This window comes from Maylandia zebra, linkage group LG13 (genome assembly GCF_041146795.1).
Source record: "Maylandia zebra isolate NMK-2024a linkage group LG13, Mzebra_GT3a, whole genome shotgun sequence".
NCBI classification, from domain to species: domain Eukaryota; kingdom Metazoa; phylum Chordata; class Actinopteri; order Cichliformes; family Cichlidae; genus Maylandia; species Maylandia zebra.
In genome coordinates, this window is record NC_135179.1 from 10,652,387 (window position 1) to 10,666,785 (window position 14,399).

Genomic DNA, 14,399 nt, shown 5'->3' on the forward strand with positions numbered 1-14,399 from the left:
GAGGTGAAGACTAAGAGCACAGTGGTCGATAAATATTCTCATCACAATTCCGGAAGCTTTCCTTTGGCCGGATAGGTTTCGATGCCATCGCACAGGCAGTAATTGTTAACAGGTATTAAATGAGCTGCACCAATCAATGAAAGAAAAATTAAAGAGGCTAAAGGATTTATAGTGTAGTTAGGGATCAACAGCACAGAAAATAATCTAAATATTGGCTGAAAAGTTTTAATGTAAGTTTGGGAACATCAGAGTAGTTCAACAATAAGGGCCACCCACTGTAGCGAAACAAATAATGTTATTTTCTTCTCCGATAATGATTTTTTTGCAGGATTTATGTCCACTCCCCAAAGATGGGTTACAAAGTGGCTTGCAGCTGCAAAACAACTGTGGGCAGGCCAAAGCAGCTGAAACAGAGGTAATAGATGTTTGACTCTTTGGACCTGCTTTTGATAGATTAGCTCGCTGCCAGCTCAGTACAACACAAGCCAGAAGGATGTTGCTGCTTATTAAAGAAAAAAACACAGAGGTTTTATAGTGAAGTCATTTTATAGTCCAGCACTGGTAACCAAGTGTTTTCCTGGCGTGGCTCTACCTGAAGGAAAGAAAAGTATTTAAGTGTCAAAATTTGAATTTCGGGTCAAGAAAGTGCATCATATGTGTTGCGTTCTGCGTAAATCTTCCGTGTTCCTGCTGTCAAAACACGAGTTCATGGACTTTTTTTCACAGACTTGTGAAAAGACATCTTGTATGTGAGTGACATAGAGCAGCTTGAGTTGACTAAAGCTGCTTGCAGGATTCACTTTATTAATGATTCTTCTGATCCAGTGCACGTCCTCATTTGACAGTCTTATAAGTTAAACCCCTGAATAAAAAGTCAGAATTAGTGTCACTCTTTTTTTATTTATTTATTTTTTTGCTGCTGTTCCTGTTTCATCACCAATATGGCTACATATAGCCCAAGCTATCCTCTTATAAAAGTGCCACCTCGTCACAGTAAACCAAATTGTTGTACAGTTATCTTTCTGAAAATCGTTTGCTTTACTATTGCTTAAACTTTTGGTTGTTTGACATATTTACCACTGTACATCTGTTAGGTTTATGGTTTGTACCTTTAATATTACCTTAATGTAGTGTTGCTGTGAGTATAAAAATCATGATTTGCAAGCTAAGAACACCATGTCTGTCTACTTTCTCTGAGCAGTACATTTGCCTCTAATTCTTACCCAACACCTTCCCAGCAATCCTATAGCACAACTGAAGCTACATAGGAATCTAGCGAGGCACTGCAAAAAGGTAAACCTCTCTGTCTCTCTCTCAAACTCTCACCTCTGCCAGTTTCTTGCACCTCTTAGAGACAGACTTTTTCTCCACCCACCACAGAAGCTGGCACCAGTTCAGCTCCAGTTTACAAAACTAAGAATAAGCCCCAGAAAAAGACAGCAGCTCATACTTAATGGATAGATAAGACTTTTGGACAAGCTCTTTGAGACCACAGATCTGCCCGTTCTGCAAATGTGATCTGGCTGGAGATTTATTAACTGCAGACTAAGCAGAAATACGAAGAAAAAATCAGCTTTGAGTAAATATTAGTTACAAGGTATTGCTCGAGATTACGGGAAGAAGCTCCTCTTTGTTTATTCTTGTGTTTGGTGCAACCTTGTTCTTTAGCCTTGCCTGTCAGGATGAAGACACGTTTAAGGAAAGTGTGAAAACAGAGGAGGTTGAAAAGCCCAGGCTACCTCACTTTATCTTCATTATGGTGGACGACCAGGGCTATGGAGACATTGGTTACCATGGCTCAGACATCCACACTCCAGTATTGGACCGGCTGGCAGCAGAGGGGGTTAAACTGGAAAATTATTATGTCCAACCTATCTGCTCACCCTCTCGCAGTCAACTCACGACAGGGCGGTGAGTTTCCTCGTTACATGATTATTCCGGCAGTATAATTATTCATTTACAGCTTCTGTTTGCAGCAGAAGTAATTAATCATATCATCAACAGGCTTTTTGTCTTGTGGTAATGAAGTACCATCTGTGTTTATATCAAGGAGCAAAGAGATTGTTTGCCTTCTGAAATCCACTTTATTGGAATTTTGATTGATCATGTTGGCTATAAAAGGAGACGTGATTCTTTTTATTGACTTTATATCTTTTAGCTCTTACTACATTACCACTAAGGTGTTTTGCTGAAGTATATGATATCATACATACACATATATATATATATATATATATATATATATATATATATATATATATATATATATATATATATATATATATATATATATATATATATATATATATATATATATATATATATATATATATATATATATATATATATATATATATATATATATATATATATATATATATATATATATATATATATATATATATATATATATACATACACACATACACACACACACACACACACACATATAAAAAAAAAAAAAAAAAAGAGAGAGAGAGAGAGAGAGAGAGAGAGAGAGAGAGAGAGAGAGAGAGAGAGAGAGAGAGAGAGAGAGAGAGAGAGAGAGAGAGAGAGGCATATATAAACTAAGACTTTATAAAGGTTATATACACACACACACACACACACACACACACACACACACACACACACACACACACACACACACACACACACACACACACACACACACACATATATATGACGGACGTCGCCCAGATCAACAAGGTCCGCGTCAGGTGTTGAGGAACCAGGGCACCCTGATGGAACAAGAAGGCATCGGTGGGCAAGAGACGAAAACAGGGCGTTGTTGGAATGCTACTACGCAAGTAACCCCGGCGGAAGGGGCTACATGAATAGGATGAGGGACCTATGGATTCTTCGATACCCAACATCCACAATGACGGCGAAACAACTAGTAGCTCAGTGTTCCAACATTCGAAAGAAGGGACTGCTCTCACAGCTAGAGATTGACGAGGTACAACACAAATGCTACGGCAAGGAGGAGTCAGGACGCCAGGTCAGGGGGGAGATATCATCACCCGAGATTGGGTACATAGCCCCAAGTGCGATAGGAGAAGGATCGTTGAGTGCGAGAGGAACTGACCTGAAAAATAGGATCATGGCCAAGCTTAAAACCTGGATCCCCCGTAGCCGGTTACCAAGATTACGTGAAGTACCCTCAGAAGGTCTGCTAGATGATGTTAATGCAGCACTACGGGCAATACCTACAACCACGATTACCGACACTAACAAGCTCATCTACAATACGGCAACAGTGATCAGTGAGATGCTTGGCTACAAGTTGAACAGCGACAAGGGGCAGTACCCTCCATGGAGAAGGAGGCTAGAGGGCAAGATCAAAGTAGCACGGAGGGAGGTTAGCCAACTAACGGAGTTGCAGAAAGGTGCGACAAATAAGGTGCCTAAGAAATACAGCAAGCTGTCCATACCTGAGGCCTTGGAAACTGCCAAGCAAAGACTCACAGCCTTGGCCAGCCGCTTGAGGAGGTACACCAGTGGAGAACAGCTGGTTTATTCTCCTGCCTTCTATCTCTCTTTTCTCCTGCCTTCTAGAGATAGAAGGCAGGAGAATAAACCAGCTGTTCTCCACAGAACCAGCAAAGGTGTACTCTCAGTGGCAAGGGAACAATAAGAGAACAGCACCACCAAGGCTGGAGACGGAGCAATACTGGAAGAGCATATGGGAGAAGGATGCAACCCATAACGGCAATGCTCAGTGGCTAGAGGATCTGAGGGCAGACCACAGCGACCTCCCTGAACAGGGTCCAGTAACCATCACAGTGGCAGATATCCAAGAAAGGGTTTCCAGTATGAAGAGTTGGACAGCACCAGGGCCCGACATGGTTCACGCCTACTGGCTGAAGAAGCTGACTGCACTCCACGAGCGTCAGGCAGCACAAATGAACCAGCTGCTAGTTAACGAGAGACACCCGGAATGGCTAACTGAAGGCCGGACGGTCCTGATCCCCAAGGACCCCAAGAAGGGACCGGTCCCCTCCAACTACCGACCAATAACCTGCCTCAGTACTACATGGAAGCTCCTGTCAGGCATCATATCGGCTAAGATGAACAGGCACATGGGTCAATACATGAGCGGGACACAGAAAGGAATTGGCAAGAATACCAGAGGCGCAAAACACCAGCTACTGGTAGACAGAACAATCAGCCGAGACTGCAAGACCAGACTGACCAACCTGTGCACTGCCTGGATTGATTACAAGAAGGCCTATGACTCAATGCCCCACAGCTGGATACTGGAATGCCTAGAATTGTACAAGATCAATGGGACCCTAAGAGCCTTCATCAGGAACTCAATGGGGATGTGGCGTACAACACTAGAGGCCAACTCCAAGCCCATAGCACAAGTCACCATCAAGTGCGGGATCTACCAAGGAGATGCTCTGTCCCCACTGCTGTTCTGCATAGGCCTGAACCCCCTCAGTGAGATCATTAACAAGACTGGCTACGGATACCGACTACGGAACGGAGCAGTTGTCAGCCACCTCCTGTACATGGATGACATCAAGCTGTATGCCAAGAGTGAACGAGACATCGATTCACTGATCCACACTACCAGGCTATACAGCAATGACATTGGAATGTTGTTCGGACTGGAGAAGTGTAGTCGGATGGTAACAAAGAGAGGGAAGGTAGTCAGAACTGAGGGGATTGAACTACCAGAAGGCAACATTGCAGACATAGAGGACAGTTACAAGTACTTGGGGATCCCACAGGCGAATGGGAACCATGAAGAGGCCGCTAGAAAAGCTGCAACCACCAAGTACCTGCAGAGGGTCAGGCAAGTCCTGAGGAGTCAGCTGAATGGTAAGAACAAGATCCGGGCCATCAACACGTACGCCCTGCCCGTGATCAGGTACCCTGCTGGGGTAATAGGCTGGCCAAAGGAGGAGATAGAAGCCACTGACATAAAGACAAGAAAGCTCCTTACCATGCATGGAGGGTTTCACCCCAAATCCAGCACCCTGAGGCTGTACGCTAAGCGGAAGGAAGGGGGCCGGGGACTGGTGAGTGTCAGCACCACAGTCCAGGATGAGACAACGAACATCCAAGAATACATTGGGAAGATGGCCCCAACTGACCGAGTGCTCAGTGAATACCTCAGGCAGCAGAAACCCAAGAAAGAGGAGGGAGACGAGGAACCATCATGGAAGGACAGGCCCCTGCACGGTATGTACCACCGGCAGATAGAGGAGGTGGCTGATATCCAGAAATCCTACCAGTGGCTGGACAAAGCTGGACTGAAAGACAGCACAGAAGCACTAATCATGGCAGCACAAGAACAAGCTCTGAGCACAAGATCCATAGAGGCTGGGGTCTATCACACCAGGCAAGACCCCAGGTGCAGGCTGTGTAAAGATGCCCCAGAGACAATCCAGCACATAACAGCAGGGTGCAAGATGCTAGCAGGCAAGGCATACATGGAACGCCATAACCAAGTGGCCGGCATAGTGTACAGGAACATCTGTGCCGAGTATAACCTGGAAGTCCCGAGGTCAAAATGGGAGATGCCCCCAAGGGTGGTGGAGAATGACCGAGCTAAGATCCTGTGGGACTTCCAGATACAGACGGACAAAATTGTGGTGGCTAACCAACCGGACATAGTGGTGGTAGACAAACAGAAGAAGACGGCCGTAGTGATCGATGTAGCGGTTCCGAATGACAGCAATATCAGGAAGAAGGAACACGAGAAGCTGGAGAAATACCAAGGGCTCAGAGAAGAGCTCGAGAGGATGTGGAGGGTGAAGGTAACGGTGGTCCCCGTGGTAATCGGAGCACTAGGTGCGGTGACTCCCAAGCTAGGCGAGTGGCTCCAGCAGATCTGTCCAGAAGAGCGCAGTCCTGGGAACAGCTAAGATACTGCGCAGGACCCTCAAGCTCCCTGGCCTCTGGTAGAGGACCCGAGCTTGAAGGATAAACCGCCCGCAGGGGCGTGCTGGGTGTTTTTTATAGATAGATAGATAGAGAGATAGAGAGATAGAGAGAGAGAGATAGAGAGATAGAGAGATAGAGAGATAGAGAGATAGAGAGATAGAGAGATAGAGAGATAGAGAGATAGATAGATAGATAGATAGATAGATAGATAGATAGATAGAGTGTGTGTGTGTGTATCATATGTAAACTAAGACTTTAAAAATACCCCACCTTCACTACAATGGTGTGTAGCAGCCTATGAGTACCCAAAGGTGCAATATTGGCTACACAACCCTTCCCAGTATTGCTTCATAATATATGTAGCAATATACTGTGACATCTTTTCTCACACTCTCCCTACTCAATTTTGCCAGCTACCAAATTCACACTGGACTCCAGCATTCAATCATCCACCCACGTCAACCGCTGTGCTTGCCCCCTGATATTCCCACCCCACCAGAGCATCTGGCTGAAGCTGGATACGCCACACACGGTGGGTAAGTGGCACCTAGGCTTCTGCAGGCCAAGCTGCTTGCCAACAGGACGTGGTTTTCAGAGTTTCCTGGGCACATTGACTGGCAGTGGAGATCATTTCTCCTATCAGAGCTGTGACGGGGCAGAAGCTTGTGGATTTGACCTGCATGATGGAGACAGGCCTGCCTGGGAGATGGCTGGGAACTACTCCACTCTCCTCTGCATAGACGGGTAAGTATCCTGGTACATGTAAATAGAGAAATCCTACAGAAATACAGTCATTAAATTCTTTTAAATCTTCCATTTGTACAACCAGAGTGAAGCAGTTCTTGAAGAGACACGACCCACATACACCACTCTTCCTCTATCTCTCCCTTCAGGCCACCCATGCGCCGTTGCAGGTACCAGACCATTTTCTTCACCTTTATGATTCCCAGTGCAATCGTCTCAGGCGTCATTATGCAGCCATGCTGAGCTGCCTGGACAGCGGGGTTGCACAAGTGGTCCAGGAACTAAAGACTCAAGAGCTCTATGAAAACTCTGTACTCATCTACTCTTCTGATAACGGTGGGCAGCCACTCTCGGGCGGAAGCAACTGGACACTGAGAGGTGGCAAAGGAACCTACTGGGAAGGGGGCATTCGGACTGTGGGCTTTGTCCACAGCCCACTTCTAAAGAAGAAAGGTATAGTAAGCAGAGCACTGATTCATGTCTCTGACTGGTATCCTACTTTATTGGGGCTTGCTGGAGCGCGGCAGTCCCACCATGGCCTTGATGGTCATGATGTTTGGGGAAGCATCAGTGAAGGTCTTCCCTGTCCTCGCACTGAAATTCTTTTCAACATTGACCCAGTTTCTAGGAAAGCTGGAGAACCATATGACAAGGCATTGATACTCAATGGCTTTGGGATCTGGGACACAGTCGTGAGGGCAGCATTGTGACTTGGTGACTGGAAGTTGTTGACAGGAAATGTGGGTGATGGGGACTGGATACCACCACAAGCACTTCCTGGTGGTCCAGAACGTTGGACGAAACTTGAGAAGAGACGCAATGAGCTGGGGAAGTCAGTGTGGCTTTTTAATGTCAGTGCAGACCCTTACGAGAGGTATGATTTGGCAGAAGCTCGTCCACAGGTAGTAAAACATCTGCTGACCAGGCTGGCAGAGAGTCCAACCAGACAGCTGTGATGGCCAGCAATCCACCAGATGATCCAATGGCTGACCCAGAGCTCCATGGAGGGGCATGGAGCCCCTGGCTGGGCCTAGAAGGGGATAATGAAAAGGAGGAGAGGAAAGAAAAGATGATAAAGATTAGGCACTGCAAATTATGTAAGCTAAAAGCCCTCTTCAAAAAGGTGGGATCACGCCTGCAGAGGAAGACCTTATTCTAAAGGTTTCTTCTAGTAGCATTAACTGTGCCAAAGGTTCAATAGTGCCTCAAAGGAGCTAGGAAGTGTTATCAACACTTTAATTACTGTTTTCTAAGGACCACAATCATAGATGGAATAAGTTATCTACCCAATGTTCCTCTCCTCTTTTCCGTTCAGTTCAATTCCCTTTTAATTATATAGGACAAATTCACAGTAGTCACCTGAGTATGCTGAGTATATCATAAGGTAAAGACTACAATAGTTTCGGAAAATAGAAAAAAAATAGAGTACAAACATTAGTCATTTGAGGGCATAAGGGTTCTGTGACACTATTTGATGATCTGAAAGTCTTCCCCTTAAAGTATACTTAGTGTGGGAATGAAAAATAGATAAAGAAAAAATATAGACAAGCAGAAATGAACACGGGTCAGATAGACTAGACGGACCTACAGTCAAATACTGAAGGTTGGCAGATAAACAGGCCTCCTGAAAGACAAAACAGGCAGGACTGTGTGGCTGGCTGAGCAAGCTGACTCACTCGCTGTCCTGCAGCCAAACTGCAGCAGGGAGACTGTGGGTCATCGTAGGACTGCTTAGGGAGCAATGTGCGTGTCACTGTGCATGTATGCCTGCATTCATGAACAGTTCGATTAATAGACATAGAGATGAAGTGAGGCCTGTGGTGACCTCTCAATGTCTCATCTCTTAATCATCCGAGAGGACCCTTTAAGGATGCCACAAAAACACCCACAGGGCTTGTTTTTGTCAAATGTCACCTTGTTCTTTTGTTCTCAAGGGTTATACAGATTCACTTCTGCTTAGAGCATACCCCCATGCCTTTGAAAGACCTCACCCCCACACAGTGTTCTGTCCCTGCAAACAAACCAACAAAGACTCGATAGCTGTTGCTTTTCTGGACTTTTAAATGTCACTTAAACACATCATTTTTTGACTCTATTAAATACTTTGACTTGAATTTCATCGTTTCAATAAAATCTTGAATAAAGAAGAAAAATAAGAAAAATGCTGCAGGGATACTGCTGATTAATTGTTTCTTGAATCTTAGTTGTGCTCACATCCAAACCTAAAAATTAATCTATCACTAAGCATAAAATTCAATATGTGTGTTTAATTTATACATAAACATTTACTAGACCTGCTATTTAAATTTCAGTGTATATGTGTCTATTTTTTTCTCAGTTAGTGCCAAACTGAATCATAATGTCTTAGAAATGAAGCCAATCCCAAAATGTGGGCAGAAAACCTATTTTTCACATCCATGTGATGCTTGTTATGGCTGTTCTGTGAAAAACATATTTGTCATTACAAACACTCTGTATCTGTGTGCTTGTATTATGTGGAAGACTGAAGATGATTATCATTTAAAAAAAGAATTTGTAAAACCTAAGATTATGAATCCTTTGCAAAATTCTTGCTTTCTGTGTGGACTCTGCATTATGGTTAAGACGGTGGTTCTTGAACTTAAGGGCAGTACTTCCTGCTGGGGCATGAAGCCATTGCATGTGAGTAATTGGAGGCAAATTGGAACTGCTGTGATTTAATATAATAAATGCAAGTAAAACAAGCAAGTGAAAATTCCACTTTAATTCTTTCCGTTATTGTTAATGGCTGATAAAAAACAAATTCAGGGATGTAGGTTGTGAACTCAAGGAGAACATGACAGAAAAGCTGTTAGCTAAGGTTAGGAAAAGATGATGGTTAAATTTAAGGAATAATAATAATAATCTTCTTTTTAACCCCCTTTTTACTGAAAGTAAAGTCAAAGTTAGTAGCATAATGTTTGCTGAGCTCTTCCTTTAAAAATAATATGTGGTGTATAAGAAATTAATAGCTTTGTCTTTTATATTCACTTTGTGCTGCCTGTATGCAATCCAGAGAGTGTTAAATCTGGTATAGGCAATATGATTTTGGTATCAGTGGATAAAAAAATTCATAATAACTATTTAGCATATTGGAAATCCAGAGGGAGCTGTGACCTTAACCTCTTCTGCTTTTCTCTTCTCTGAATTTAGACTAGGAGACAGGGGATTTTTTTGGAAATTAGAGATCTTTTAAGTCCAGATCAGTTGAGCAGTAAGCAAGAAAGTCTTCCTAAGATGTAAAATCAGCCACTTTGCAGTGTTTTAAGCATAAGGCTTTCTCCTGAGAAAATGGGGTTTAGCACATAAAATCAATATTTTCTTTTTCAGCCCAAATGATGACAAGTGGCAGATGTTTGCCTTCGGGGTCTTTTTGCTGAAATCTTTATATTATTTTCAGTTTTCAGTCACGTTTAGAAAATATGATAATTCTAGTAAAAATACCAGGTAAAGAAATCTTTCAAAAATGTTACTCTGGTCCTACTGTACAGAAACTTCCTGGCAGAAAGTGCTTCTCCACTAGTAAAAGACATGTGAAAAAGACACTGCGCCGTCTTTTTAATTCTAAGGTTTCATGTTAAGAGAAAAATCATGTGTTCCTTAGCATGGCTTAAAATTTCTTGATGCTCAATCATCTGGGTAAGGAAATCCCAAAAGTTGATTCAGTTTATCTGGACGTAGCGTTTTCAGTGGGAGAAATGTTTCGTTCATCCAAGTCTTGGACACATTGATCAATGGCCACTGATCAGTGATCAGTAGTTGTTGATCAGTGGTGATGACAAATTGCATATTAATGATGAAGAAACTGACCTAGCAGCCCAATGTTCATCAGTTGTGCTAGTTTCAGTCATTATGCAAATATTCTGTTTAAATGGTTGGGGAAACCTGCAGTCAGCTGAGACTGAAGAAACGTGAAAAACTACATTAAAAGTACATTCTTATTGATTTCATAGAAATTAAGAGGGTAAGTAAAAGGCAGGTGTTGCTTATCAAATCCACATGATTAACTGATAGTCAGCATCAGCAAATATGACCTTCTCTGTAAAAGCCTAAATCTTGGCAGTTTGGTCATCTTGAGCATTTAGGTGTGTTTTAATAAAATGTTAAGGAGGAACAACTTCAGCACTGGTCTTAGAGAAACTGTTGTTCTTTCTGAGAAGTGTTAAAAGGCTATTTTAAAAAAAACAAAAAACCCAAAGATGATTCACAAGTGGGAAACATTCAAAAGAGTTTCCAAATTTCAACTTTACCTCAACGTCAGACTGTGCAATGCACAGAAAATTGCAGAAAACCCATCTCCGACTCTACAGTCCTCAGTCAGCATGTTTAATGTTAAAGTTCAGAACAGTTCAAGACTGAACACGTGTGGCTTTCTTGGAAAGGCTGCCAGCAGAAAGCTGAAAAAAAAAATCAAGGTTTTGCAACAATCCAGTAAAAGTAAACACCTCGGCCTAATTGAAATGCTTTTTCAGGACCTTAACAGACCTGTGCATAAACTAATGCCTGCAAAGCTTATTGAAATGAAGCAACAATGTAAAGAAGAGTGGGCCAAAATTCCCCCATAACAATGTGCAATGCTGATAAAGTCATACAGAAAATAATAATTTCAAGTCATTGCTTCTAAAGGTGGATTTACAAGATACTGAATCATGGCGTGTACTCAGTTTGTACTTTGACTCAGAGTGTAACTTGTATTCGTGTACTTAAGAATCACCACTCAATAAGGTAGAAGTGGACCAGACCTTTGTGCCTCACTCTTCGTTACAGGTAACAAAGACAGTCTGAAATGTAAAAATCTGTGTTATAGTAGTGTATATCTCAAATCCAGTGCTAAATAAGGGAGGCACTTTTTTTTAGAAGATTAGGAAACCACAACAAACCACACAAGTAGGGATTAAAAAAGAAATATTGCTTGAAATAGTATTTACCCATCAGCTAACTCACTACATAAAAGCAGTGGACCTGACTTGTGAGGTGAAGAATCATCCAGTACAGACTTAATTCCTCGAGACACTAGGCTGGGGGAGTCATAGTTTAGCCTCATGCTGTCTGATCCTGTGTGATGTATCCTCCCGCTGGGGCGACTGCCACTGTGTAGTGATATATCTTGATAGGAGCAGATCCACGATGGTACTGTTGGTCACCAACAGCATGAACATTTATAGACAGCACTGTTTGTGTGCAGCAGCACATTCTTTGACCTAAGCCTTTAGGTGTGATTCTTAATCTATCTGTGTGTGTGTGTGTGTGTGTGTGTGTGTGTGTGTGTGTGTGTGTGTGTGTGTGTGTGTGTGTGTGTAGAAGTGTTTCTGGGTGTGAGTGCTGTAAATTTCTCCCTTGTGGCCTAATAATGAATATTCAGCTGTCCTTCTCCTGCATCTCTTCTCCCTCTGGTCAGCTCTCACTCTTTCCTCCTCCTCCCTGATACTTTTATTCCTCAGCTCTTTGCTCATTCCCTCAGCAAACCCCCCTCCATGTCTTTTCTTTTTCATTTTGTTCCCCATCCTACTCACTTGTTCGTGCTCATTTGGAAGATTGAGTTAGCGGTATTAGCCATGTTTTGCTCAGAGCTCTGTGGCATACCGTTAAATAGAAAGAGTGGAGGAGGGAAGAGAGAGTTCCTTTGAGGCTACAGATGGCTGTCGTGTCTGCAGTGCTTGTAGATCAGATTAAAAAGCCTTGTTTAGTGAAAAAGCTTCACTGCATAACACAATGTCTTGTTAAAGTAAAATAAAGCCAAAGGATAAGCCTGTAGATATTGTATATGATGTCTAAATTACCTGTTAAACCCATTCTGGTTTCCCTTCTCTCTGGCTTACAGCTCCAACGCTATAGTAGTTTTTGGAAAACAATTCTTAAGTAGGAGTGTTATACAGACAGTATAGTTTATAGGATCAATTTATAAGCTTTTTGGCATCTGTTGTTAAAAAACATCGGGAAACTCAATAGGGTAGTTCACTGGGAAATAACATGAGTAAAGTGAATTGTTTTTCAATCAGGAACATTATAGTAATGAGAGGACTGTTGTTTCCACCTGCACTAATTCATATTCCATGGTATAACTCTCTTCTGGGAATTCCCTCTGCTTCCATATGCATACATGGAAAGCAGCAGTGAGACCCCTGCACATTAGATTACATCCTTCTGCATTCCCTTTTTATCCTATTTATATTTGCATCATAGATCAAGGAAGACTCTTTGAGTTTTATTGAAAGCTTAATGCTATTAATGCTCCTGCTACTGTTAAAAACCGTGGCATTACACACATAATGTAAATAAAGTATGTTCTGTGGTTTGGCCTTTTGTCTTCCAGTGACCTTAATGGAAAATATTTTAATGTTGATTTATTTTTGTATGTATTTTTATTTGTTATAGCTCAGAATGGTATAGATGATGCAAGAAGCAGAGGTAATGAAGGTGGTTGAGATTATTTACCTGGGGTCAACCATCCAAAGAAGAAGAGGGTGGGTAGAGGTGATTGTCAGGTGGTCTGAATTGTGTGTGGAAAAAAAGGCAACTGGACTTATTTAGAGTTCAGCAATGGTTGTTCATTTCAGCATTAGAAATTAGTACATTAGGGGACCAGGCTAACTGGTTTGGAGACAAAGTTTAGAGAGTCGAGATCGAGAGGGCTATTGGATATATTGGGGAAAAGATGCTGAAGATGGAGGAAAGAGGAAAAGAGGAAGACCACAGAGAAGATTCACATATGCAGCGAAGGAGGACACACAGAGGGTTGGTGTGACAGAGGGGAATAAAAGGAGATGGAGAACATTTGAGGCATTGATGCGGCAGCATCTTGTCCAGTCTGGGGCAGAAAGCATTCTAGCATCTGTGTTAGCTGTAACAACGTGACAAAATTTTCTTTTACTTTAGGTGCTTTAAAGACTGAAAAATCTGCAGGACTGCCAATCAGAGACCATTTCTATTTTTAAATGAATTCAAGAGCGGTTTCACAAGCCAGGAAAAAGTTAGTTTCCTTTTGTGGTCATTTTTATGTAAACCACTTGGATTCAAACGAATGGAGGCTTTCTGTTCTCAAAGAGTATCCTTTTGCACAGAGTTCATCACTTGCGTATCACCTCGCCAAGGAGCATTGAAGCCGAAGGCACTTCCTCTATATTCGCATATACACAGAAAAAACAAAACTGCTGATGAGCCTTTTGATGAGGTACTGGTGAAGACAGTCGTTAGATGCCCACACATCTGATTCCCAGTACACCGTGATGGCCTGCAGAATTCAGGCACTGTCAGAGGATATAAATCATGGAGGAGGTGTCCCACCAACACACACACATATGAACACACACGGCTGTTCAGTACGTGGGAGGGAGCTGTCATATCCACTGTTGGATAATCACATGAATGTAAGGCTACCTTTCAGATCTTCAGATTTTTCTTTCTTTTCTCTTGTTGAAGTTGTGCAGTTAAACACAGTAGCCTCGTGATTCTGTCTTAAATAGAACTTAGTGTCCATCACAAGAAGATAACGTGTTCTAGATATGGCTAATGGTTCCACATAGAAAATGAATGCAGTCCTTTCTCTTCACTCATTCAAAGAGAATGGTATCAACGACTCGATTGGGACACACTGAATAGAGTCTCTGGCACCATAACTTGCAGGGCCATTAAGCACAGAAATTGCTCTGATGTGCTATTAAATGCTTACTTGCAACAATGTGACGATTTGGTAATCGGCAAGAAACGATAATACATCTACTCTAATGGACTATCCATGA

The 14,399-nt window shown here is 42.4% G+C and overlaps 1 protein-coding gene across 1 annotated transcript; it reads left to right on the top strand.

Annotated features, from left to right (window-relative positions):
- Positions 1–350: 350 nt before the first annotated feature.
- Positions 351–7,801, top strand: LOC101469808 (arylsulfatase I). Its single transcript, XM_074560017.1, is given in 6 exon segments — positions 351–415; positions 1,669–1,911; positions 6,312–6,428; positions 6,430–6,642; positions 6,728–7,574; positions 7,577–7,801. Coding segments are annotated over 6 exon segments (1,710 nt in total).
- The last annotated feature ends 6,598 nt before the right edge of the window (positions 7,802–14,399 follow it).